This window comes from Benincasa hispida, chromosome 7 (genome assembly GCF_027475165.1).
Source record: "Benincasa hispida cultivar pf3 chromosome 7, pf3_genome.v1.1, whole genome shotgun sequence".
Taxonomy (NCBI): domain Eukaryota; kingdom Viridiplantae; phylum Streptophyta; class Magnoliopsida; order Cucurbitales; family Cucurbitaceae; genus Benincasa; species Benincasa hispida.
The window spans coordinates 27,604,456-27,615,578 of NC_143484.1; the positions used below are offsets into that span (position 1 = coordinate 27,604,456).

Sequence of the window (11,123 nt, forward strand, 5' to 3'; positions counted from 1 at the left end):
ACCATCAAGTTAATATTTTAGCCTAGATATAACTATTAGTCCTTATAGTTAATTTTGTTTAAAAACCCTCGAAAAAAAATTTAATTTTAAAAGGTATCTCATCCAAACTTATATATATATATTATTTCATTATTTTTTAGATAATTTATATTCCAACTCCTAAAAACAATTTTTCAGTACTTGAAAATTTTCAATACAAGAAGATAATTAAATAAACTTTTCACATATTAACATGCTTCGTATTTTTAGAGAAAACTTAAATAATTGACGCAAACATCCCAAACCAATCCAACCCAAATGTTTTATAGTCGAGTTGCATTCCATCCATTATTTAATAAGAGTTTATTTAAGTTGAAGAAACTTACAACTCAAACTATTTGGTTGGGTCTAAAGGTAATTCAATCCAATCCATAAACATCCGATCCATAGTTGAGGATTGAGCTTTTTAGGGAGTAGGTTATGTGGATTACAGGGGGGTGAGGCGGAAGAAGAACGAAGAAAAGAGAAGCAGTGGGAACAAGGGTGGCTCAACAAAATAAATAAATATAATAATATAGAATATAATAAACAAAATATAATGATAATAATAATAATAAAACAAAAATGATAACAATGATATAAATAATCCAAGATCATACAAAATAAATAATAAAAATAAAAATAAATAACATAATAAAGGGTATAAATTAAACTCATACTGTTATTATTTCAGAGTTCAAATTGAAATTTGGGGGCTAAAAAGGGATGTTTTCCCAAATTCTAATCATTTCAGAATGAAATCTCTTCCCAAACAATGACATCTACTTGCTCATCACATCACCTAAAAATCATATGGAAACTGGCACATAGTATAATGCAATCCTTCATTCTGAAATAAATGAAACCTACTAATGTGCCTTCTAAATCTAACCATTCCATTTCCAACTTCTCAACCTCTTCAATGGTACTTCTCATTTTCATGCTGCCATACCAAACACTAAGTCAGAATCTTATGGCATCACAGAGTTTTCCATTACATCCTTCACAATGTTTCAGTATTAAAAAAAAAAGGTCAACAAGTTTCTTTAGAAAATTCCCCAAAAGGGGAAGAAACTCATGTTTCAAATTGTTCCTATAATAAATGAATAGGACTAAATGCAGGCTTTTTTAGTAACTTAGCTGTTCTTTCTCCCCATGGTTGAAGGCCTCTATATATGCATATTATTATTACTTTTTCCGTCCCTTCTACAGAAAATGAGAGAGGATTCACCTTATTGTTTTATAGAAATTTATACAAGGAAGATTACGATAATGAAGCAGCAAAAACTAGAAAACTGTGCACATCCGTCTAACCTCTGCTCTTTATTTTACAACTTCGTATACACGACGACAATGGAAGGATGTCCCTCTAATCCAAGGAGAATGCTCCATTGCAGTACCTGTTGAGCACAAATAGGGAAAAAAACTATCAGTTTGGAGAAAAAGATGAAAGGTTTTGGAAAATGTCCACTTTGTCGTAGCTTTCAACTTGAAAGCTCCGTAGAAGACTGAAAATGACCCACGACTAGTAAGTGATAGTTGTAAGGTTTGCAAACCGATTGAGGAAACAACCTAAATCTTCTCTAATGACATGATTAGAATTCGATCCACCACCTTGAGGAAAGGGACGAGGCAGTCTACCTATCTTTACACATACGAGAAATCACTCACGATAGGACAAGAGGTGTCGAGAATGTGAGCTTTATGTTAGGCCACCAATTATACACATGTATGAGAGGAAGGGTAGAAAAGGAAAGACATTAGAGGAGAGGCATCATCTAGTGGGACCACAGACTAATAGGAGTATATGTAGTTGTACGTATGGATAGTGGGGTTATCTTGCTTTTGAAGTTAGTGTTGTGGAAATATGATAGGCCTCAGCCTTAATCAATTTTATTTATCAACAGCAGAAGGAGAATTTGAGAGTTCCATTATCTCTCCCTAAATCTGACGAGATATTCACAACCAAAATGATTTCTGATGCCCCTCCCCATGGGCTCGAGCCTTACATATACTCACTCCCCTCCCCATGGGCCCTTCTTAACTAACAATATTCCTAGGGCCCACTTCCTATTTAATTGCTTAATTATTCTTAACCCTCTCATTATTTATCCTCTCCTTAGCACGATTCCTTATCTCGTATACTTTTGTCACTCGAGGCATTTGAGATCTATCAAAATCTTCTCTTGAGAGTGGGAGGGAGATTATTAGGTTGCAATACCTTCAGGTACTCTTTGAATTCAATAACTAGTTCTACTTGATTCCTAACCCTTTACCGACTGGCTTTCGGCCCGTATTTCTTGATCCAACTTCATGACTCTTTGAGACCTACTTACTGCCTGTGCTTGGCTTAGGATATCCTCCTTTCTTCAAAGCTTTTCTTGGTGTAGGCTATGTCAACTCTTATGTAATTACTTTCTTGGCAATACTTTGGCCGAAAAAATGGCCTATTAGATTAGTTGATGTGCAAGTTTTCTAGTCTGCACATGACTATTACTATCGAGTATTTAGAGCCATCCATGCTGAAAAGTAAAACAAAAAAATGAATAATACCTGTTGCTGAATTTCTCCACCATATCAGAGGCATAGAGCAGGGTTTCATTGGCTTTCTCCAGAACCATATAAAGCTCTTTCCCTCTTGTTAATCGAGAAATAACCCAGGCATTATTTTTTGCTCTGATAGTTACTTCCAGTTCCTTCCCCTCACCATCGCTATCGTGTTTTGCACGACTCTTCTCCATATCAACCTTTTCTCTAAGTTTGCTCATGGCAAGTAAAGATTCCTATAATACAAAACTCAAATGAGAAATCTCAATCCTCAATGCATGACTTGGAAACAAGTTCAAGTTGACTCATGACAAGTAAAGATTCTGGTAAATTGTAATATTTAAGCCCCATTTGGTAACCATTCGATTTTGAAAATTATGCTCATAAACACTACTTCCATGCCTAAGTTTTTCTTGTTTGGTCATCCACTTTCTACCAACATTTCTAAAAACCATGTCAAGCATTAAAAAATGAAAAAAAATAAAAGGACATTTATAATTTTAGAATCTCACTAATTCATATGTTTATCTAAGAAATATGAAAACCACAAGAAATGACTATAAATTTCCGAAACAGACAACTAAAAACAAAAACATTATCAAATAGGGCTTTAATGATTGGTAAAAAATAAATATACAAATATATATAGATATAGATACATACTGACTTGGAGTAAAAGTAGGAAGAAAGACATGGCCAATTTTCTTGTAAATCTCTATTCAAGCTGAATGGGTTAAAAAAGTAAGAACTTTCTTTAGAACCCCTTTACTTTAGGGGGCTAAATGCTTATGATATAGTTAATACAACTCCTTATGCCTATCTCTAAATTGGTGTAACGTGTAAAGTGTGGCGAAGATGTGGACCATATTTTCCTCCACCGCACTTCATATTCGTGGCTAGAGCACTCCAGTATTTTTCAGTTCAATAAATGTCCATTGTTCATAAAAAAATGTCCATTGTTTAAGGAAGTCGATAGATGTTTAGAAATAATGGATGAAAACTACAATTCAATGGATATGAGATATCGTTCTACATCTAGCCTCTTCTTGGAGTGCCCTTTCATAAGGAAATGAAAGAATACAAGGCATTCTGAAACTTCTTGTAATTATTCTCACTTCTGCCAAAAGGAGACACCTTTTTGTAACTCATTTGACTAGGGACACTTTTTCTGATATATATTTCGATATTTTAAAACAAAGCTTGTTTTGTAGTTATTGTCAAAGAACACTTTACCTTCGAGAGGGTGGTAACTTTTCCTGGAGGTGAAGCCCTGGATATTTGTCTATCACCATCTACCAGTAAATATCGATACCCACCAACATGATAAGCATTTTCCCCGCCCCAGCCCTTTGACAATTTTTCTTCAACTTTCATGATCTTCAGGGAAGCCTAGAAGATAGCAGGAAATTAATCCAAGGAGTGGAAGGAATTAAAAGATTCATAAATAAGTTTAATAGACATTTAAAAGAATCACCAAGAGTATTCAAACTAGGATATTAATCATTTGCAATATGAATATTAGAATGACTTTATTAGAAATGGTATCGGTTACTATATTTTTTTTACATTTATTGTGGTAAATTTTATTCTTCTAAGTTTACTAAACATGGTACAGGCTCCAATAAGAGACAACTGAGATGATAATTGAGAATCGATAAATATTGGAACCTATATTTCCCCCCTTTTCTCATCTCTTCCTTTAATGTTTCTATTTCTAGTACAATTTTACAATCTTCTCCCACCGTAAAATAGATGATATTTCTTCTCCTCTTGTCCTACTCTTCTAATTCTTCCCTTCCAATCTGTCCAACCTCTAACGCTTGGACATAAAATCACCATTTTAAATCAAGAAATTATATGATAGCAAATGATCAATTCCATTAAAAGAGATAAACAACTAACATTTTCAAGAATATACTGCCTGACGATTGAAACACCTTGTTCCCCATTAGGTATTGAGGAAACAGGAACAAGAAGAATGAGAGTCAGACTTTTATGCTGATGTGCATACAGATACATTTGCTCCTCCGTTTGAGAAAGCCAGACTTTTGAGGTGGAACCAACCCAGCCACTTGCCTCCATACCCCAAATATCAGTTTCTAGAAAACCATCCTTTCCTTTTAACCATTTTCCATGCTGCAAGGGTCGTATCACACGGTTACCAATATTTCCACCATGTTGGGCAACATGAGATGCAACATTTCCTCTGATTAAATAGGACCAAGAACTTGCGCCAGAAGCTATGACACGAGGAGTCAATCTCAAAACAGCATAGGAAAATAAACTTGTAGTGTCATCCTGAAAAAGAGGTTGTAACCAACTACTTTAAAATTTTGAATGACCCATATTATATTTTAAAATAGAAATCCATCTATGGATATGTATTTGGTTTTTAGCATCCCATGTATTTCAGCTTTTTTTTTTTAAAAAAAAGAAAAATATAACAAATTAAGATGAACATCAACTTCTTCAAGATCAAACCATACAGGAGAAAGCGTCGTAGACACCAGCAGGTCCTGAAATAAAATCAGAGAGTGGCATGATGCGTTTCCAATGCAAGATTCAAGTGTTCTAACAAGTGCCTGCAATAAGTATAAAATTCAATTAACTCCAATGAACAGAAATAAAAATGTCAACAAAGCTCCAACTCTTCGCTACTTTCTTTATTAGAGCAGGGTAGCATGGAAACCAAATTGTTTCTTCATCAAGTCAAGCAAGAGTTCTTCAAATTCTAATTTATTGTCAAAGATTTCTATTTAGATTTTAAAGACAGGTTGATATAGAGCCTTAAAGCTCTAGACCTCTAAGTGAGCATAAAGATATTAAAAAAGTAACCCAAGAAAAAGATTTCTGTTTTTTTAAGTGCATGACACACATACAAGTTCTTGAAGTTTTGTTTACAAGGACAAACCTGAACTTCAAGGGCAGCATCTCGTCCGATGGTCAGCATCTGTATAGTTCCACGTTCCTTTAAACAGTCTACAAATGATGGTAAATGCAATTTCTTCCCAACAAGAAAATCTGCCTCGAAAGAGAAGTAAGGAGTTAGGCATGAGATACAGTAATTTCAATCCCAATCTTGACATTCAGCAACTTCAATATTACCACAGCAGCACCTATCCAATGCAGACCGCTTTTGACATGCTGACAATTAGTAACTTCCAATGAAATGTTTTGAAACAAAAGTAATAAATACTTGACTTCATGGATAACATTTTAGATGAAAAGTGGCTGTAAATGACTTACCATTCAGATAATCCATGATGAAGGAATACAAATGTGATCGGGAAACTTCTCCGGTGGGTTCTTTCTCAAGTAATAATCTTATAGATCCGTGAAACATTATAAAAAGAGAGTGGATTTCCTTAAGAAGCTTCTGCAATGCATCAATCCGCCAAATTGCTTCTAACTCCTTGTTTTTCTCCACTACCTAACCAAACATAGATAATTAATTAGAAATACAAGCAATCAAAGTTTAAGAATGCATCTTTTAGATGATTGGAAACGCTAGAGAACTACAAAAAGCATGACTGGAAACAATTCACAGGTCATTTCCAACTAACATAAGTGATTGAAACAAAAGAGACCAAAGAAAAATGGTATGTGATTTTTTTTTCTCATAAAGAAAATTGATAAGTGGTAAGCCTTTAATTCTACCATATTGGACTTTCTTCTACCCTAAGAAGCCTGGAGTAGATATGAGCATTTAATCTAAACATATGTAAACACAAAAAGAGATGTCATTATAAATAATCGAATATAATATAAACAAAACTCTAATGCCTGGAAGTAACTCATAATTCTAGGATAATACAATGGATATTATTAATTATATGAATTTACGGACATTTAACAAGTAAGATTAGCCTAGAGGAAGGGAAAAAAACCAAAATAAAGCAGTCAATATTCAACGATTTAAAGCAAAGTGTATGTAAATTATTGAACCAGATCAACAATGTTTCCATCTAAGTGACACCAGGCTAGCATAAATAATCTAAACATATGTAAACACAAACAGAGATGTCACCATAAATAATCGAAAGCAATATAAACAAAACTCTAATGCCTGGAAGTAACTCAGAATTCTAGGATAATACACTGGATATTATTAATTATATGAATTTCAGGACATAACAAGTAAGATTAGCCGTAAGGGGGAAAAAACCAAAATGAAGCAGTCGATAATCAACAATTTAAAGCAAAGTGTAAGTAAATTATTGAACCAGATCAACAATGTTTCCATCTAAGTGACAACAGGCTAGCATGTTACTTGCATGGATGATAAAACATAAAATATGTAACCATTTGAATGTAATGATCTGTACACAAAATAATACTACTGCCATTTACTGATATATTATTTAGAACAAAACTGTACCAAAACCATCCATATATCTTGCTCAGCCTCAAAAAATACATGAGAGTGCTTCTCTGCTTCAATGACCTCACAAGCTGCCTCTGGGGAAAATGTTCTGCATGAAGTTTTCATCTTTCATTTAACTACCAACAACAGACAAGAAAATGTAGATGCATTGAAGTTTTCAGAACTAGTTCCGAACCCTTTTTTTTTTTTTTTTGAGCGATTTCTGTCATTCTTATTTCTTATATTTGCTCTTCAAATACTACAAGATGGATACCTGTTTTTATATATATATAAAGAAAAAGAACAAAGAATGGTACTGACCTTGTAAATGTGATGAGTCCTTCACTGAGCCCAATAATATACAATTGTTTGGTAAAGGGTAAGTCAGCTGGATAGAAAAACAATATCTTATCCAGTTCTTGCCCCTCCTGTTGTCCTCTCCTTGAATCAAATACACAGAGTTGAATGGCCTCAGAAACAGCAGTAGTAGCAGTCGACAGACCCATTATTTACTATTGCTAGTTAAAAACCTTCCGGAAGGAGAAAATTAACAACTACCCCCTGTTTGAAACCACTGAATTTGGAAGGATTTCAAATGGATTTGAAATCATTTCTAAAGAAAATTAGGGTTTTCAAAATCAAAATGGTTCGGATGGATTCGGCAAGATTGATTTCAAATTGAAATTTCTCTTGTTCCAAATTTGCTCAATGTCGAAATAGAGAGGGAAAAAAAAAATTTTGATCACGACGATAAACCTCGAGATGGAAGCATTGTGCAAATGGCAGCTAGCGGAGTGTGGTTAGAGTAGAGAGCGAGATAAGAGAAGGAGAAAGATAGTTGATAGAGAGGTGTGCCGACGATCGACGGCGGAGTGGTGTTGGTGCGGCGGCGGGTGGCCGACATACGGTGGCTGACCGATCTGGGGCTGAATGTCAATGGGAGAGAGGCGAATTAGAGGAAAATAGAAATTGAAAAAGGGGCAGAGAGAAGAAAACGATCGGCTCTAGTTTTGTTTTTTGTTTTTTGTTTCTTTTTTTCCCCTTCCTTTTTCATGTTCTCTTCCTTTTTTTTATAAATAATATAATAAAAATGGAAAAAAAAAAAGAAGATGAAGAGTATTTATTAAAAAAGTATAGTGGCAAAAATATATTTTTTTTCCTTTGCATTTTTTTCCAAAACATCTCCAACCGTTTGATTTTTTTTACTGATTTTAATTGATTAAAATTTTAAAAAAGAAAAATTTTCAATTATTTCTTGTTGGAAAGGTATTGTAATTAAAGTACAATGGGGGAGAATCGAACCTCAAACCTTGAAGTGACTATGAGGTGGGAGAATCGAACCTTGAGGTCGATGGTACAAACATTATACCAGTTGAGTTACACTCTGGTTGACTTTAGATGTCATTCTCTTTTCTAATTTTTCTTTTGACCATAAAAATGACATTGGCAAGTTTTTTTAGTCTACTCAAGTTGATTTGTTTTGATTAAAAATTTATAGTTTTAATTTAATTTTACAAAATTGAAGCACTCATTTGAATAGGGAAATTGGCAAATATGACCATTTTGAAGTTTTGGTTTGGAAATATGAACCCTTTTGGAAAATTTTTGTTCTTTTTTTGGACTCTTGATGATAAAAACAATATAAGCATGTAATGGTTAAGTACTTTTTTTTAATAGAATAGAAGTATGCAATCAACCAGCCAAACAAATATAAGAATCTACCTCCTCCTTTGACACAGAGGAAAGCCAAGGGGGATAGTTACTGAAACTAGACAAACCACCCTCTTCAGAGCTAGAAAAGGGACTTTGAACAAAAGAGAGAACAAAATCACCATGCCTAATAGTCACCTGAGCTAACTTGTTCGCACACGATTTCCCGATCTAGGGTCTTTCAGACAGGAAGAGATCTTGAACTCAGCAGTCAGTACCCCGATCTCCAAAATCAAATATCAAAATTCCGACAAGTCAATACCATCATCATTCACAGCTCGAATAACATCCATGGAGTCAAACTCCACACAAAAAAGAGGGTGATCCGAGAGCCTTCAAAATTTAGAACACTGAGACAAGCCTTCAATGATAGCTAAAGTTTCCAGACTCTTTATAGGCCAAGGATCTTTAACTTTTGCACCACCAGTAGCCATAAAAGATCCAACTAAGTTGTGCATCACCCATTCAACCCCACCCCACCAACGCCAGCAAAAGACCTCCACAACGCATCAGTATTCATTTTCCAACAATTAACCTCTGAGGAACGCCATGGAATGTGACTCGACGGGCTCCCCTACTAACTGGGACATTATACAGCTCATCAACATGCTTTTGGATCATTCTCACAATCATTTGGATGTCAAAATTGTTCCTTGATGCATTCTATTGGTTGCAATAACTCCAAAAAGAATAATAGCCACAACATCGAGCTCGGAATCATTGAAGTTTGACTGCAACCACTCCCAATATAACAAAGGGCTTCAACAATCCCTGTAAAAGACAAACACATCAAGTGAGTGGGGGAGGAAAAGATCTTAAACTTTTTTAGCGAACTTACATCCTCAAGTGACATGGCCCACGAACTTCACATGACTTCTGCAAAAAAAAAACAAAGTGGATTAGCTTTGATCCCTTTTTTGCAAACATTACTCATAGTAGGGATATCATCATTAAGCAATTTCCATACAGTAATTTTAGCCCTTGGAAGAATGTGGCATTTCCACATAAAACTCTAAAAGCCTTTGTTCTGCTCACACTCCGACCTAGAAGCCTTCGCCTTCTCCCCGATTTTGACGGCTAGATGATAAGTGCTCTTCACTGAGAAAACTTCTTTAGGATCCCTAGCCCAAATAATCTTGTCTTTTGGTCCCACATTCCTAATCAGTGTATTGAGAATAATGTTTTGCATCTAAGGGGATAAAAGACTCCATCACCAACTCAGAATCCCACAGCTCTTGGTCAATAGTCAGAGTGCAAACTCTTTTACCCTTGAGCTCCTCCTTAAGATAGATGGATAAAAAGGAACCATCCACATTATTGGAGTTGATGTCCTAAATCTCATATGTCTTGTAGTTTGTAAATACAAATCACATATTTAATAAAATAAGAGGCATTTTATTGACGTTTTAACTGCATTAATTCAATCTAATATACTAAGATCCAAGGTTATTTTATGAAACTTAGACATGTATGTGAAGACATACAAGTGGATCATGTTTAAGTGATATCCTAAATAGTCTATAGTAGATGGATAGGGTTGGATACCTTATCTTGGTGACACTATGAATGTGACTCGCTTTGTAGATGTTATACAATTGTTGTAAAGTGCTATAGATGATCAGATCATAATTGTTCATGTGGAGACAGTAAGCGTGTTGGGATTGGTGTCCTAAGTCTCCCGGAGTCTCGTATTTGTAAACATTGTACACATTGTTATGAATAAAATAAGAGTTATTTTATTTTACATTTACTCATATCCAATGAACAAAGATTTGTGGTTATTGTATGTAAATTTAAGCATGTATATGAGATATACAAGTGGATCATACCTTAATTAATAACCTAAAAGGTCTGTAGTATAAGGATATATGAGGGATACCTTATCCTGGTGACACTACTGATACGACCCGCTTTGTAGAGGTTTACAAGTGTTGTGAAATACTACATATAGTATGATCCTGACCATTCATGTGGAGACATGCGAGCGAGAGTGTCCTATACAAAGATTTTGTATAAGATCGACCATGAGATGATTTGTCTCTTTATATAACGCCGTTGATACTTGAGACTTACATCTCACTTTAACGATCATATGTGACATGACCTCAATCCTGAGTGTTTTGGGAACTCCTGCCTTTGAAAGTGGTCCTTTGATTAGTATGGGTGAGAGTGACCAGATTTCCAACTCAACAAGCCTACCTTTTTGGGGATTTATTTGATTAGGGAGTTGGGAACTCAGTTACACAAGATGAAATTCACTCCTTCCCCGAAGCAAGGATAAGTAGATGGATTGCTCCTTTAAGGGTTGATTACGGGTCTTGAACATAGTGGCCACAATCTCTCTTTGGAAGAGAGGACTCAGTCATAGTAAGACTATGACTAATGTTCATTAGAAGAATCAGTGATACTTAAGAAGTTAGATGTAATTATAGGGGCATAACGGTAAATTGGCCTAGCTGTACTTATGAGAGATTTGTAAAGAGTT

At 34.9% G+C, this 11,123-nt stretch overlaps 1 protein-coding gene across 3 annotated transcripts; it reads right to left on the reverse strand.

Annotated features, from left to right (window-relative positions):
- Positions 1–665: 665 nt before the first annotated feature.
- On the reverse strand, positions 666–8,021 carry LOC120081718 (vacuolar fusion protein CCZ1 homolog B-like). 3 transcript variants are annotated; one of them, XR_005482938.2, is made up of 10 exons: positions 7,250–7,982; positions 6,944–7,037; positions 5,812–5,995; positions 5,477–5,586; positions 5,052–5,147; positions 4,468–4,863; positions 3,799–3,954; positions 2,572–2,801; positions 1,333–1,418; positions 666–1,224 (listed from the first exon to the last, which is right to left on the reverse strand). XR_005482938.2 is itself a non-coding variant. In XM_039036814.2 (10 exons), exons 1-10 carry the CDS (start codon positions 7,432–7,434, stop codon positions 1,388–1,390), a joined length of 1,521 nt encoding a protein of 506 aa, XP_038892742.1. In that variant the 5' UTR covers positions 7,435–7,975; the 3' UTR covers positions 1,038–1,387. The 3 variants fall into 3 exon arrangements, 2 of the variants coding, with proteins under 2 accessions (XP_038892742.1, XP_038892741.1); XM_039036814.2 differs by adding an exon at positions 5,671–5,709 and having other exon boundaries at positions 1,038–1,418; positions 7,250–7,975; XM_039036813.2 differs by having other exon boundaries at positions 1,038–1,418; positions 7,250–8,021.
- Between the last annotated feature and the right edge of the window lie 3,102 nt (positions 8,022–11,123).

Coding starts and splice junctions, on each gene's coding strand:
- LOC120081718 (XM_039036814.2), bottom strand. CDS start 7,434: ATGGGTCTGTCGACTGCTACTACTGCTGTTTCTGAGGCCATTCAACTC. Junction 5,587..5,670: donor ATTGGATAGGTGCTGCTGTG/GTAATATTGAAG, acceptor CTTTCGAGGCAG/ATTTTCTTGTTGGGAAGAAA. Junction 1,419..2,571: donor GTGGAGAAATTCAGCAACAG/GTATTATTCATT, acceptor TGTGCTCAACAG/GTACTGCAATGGAGCATTCT.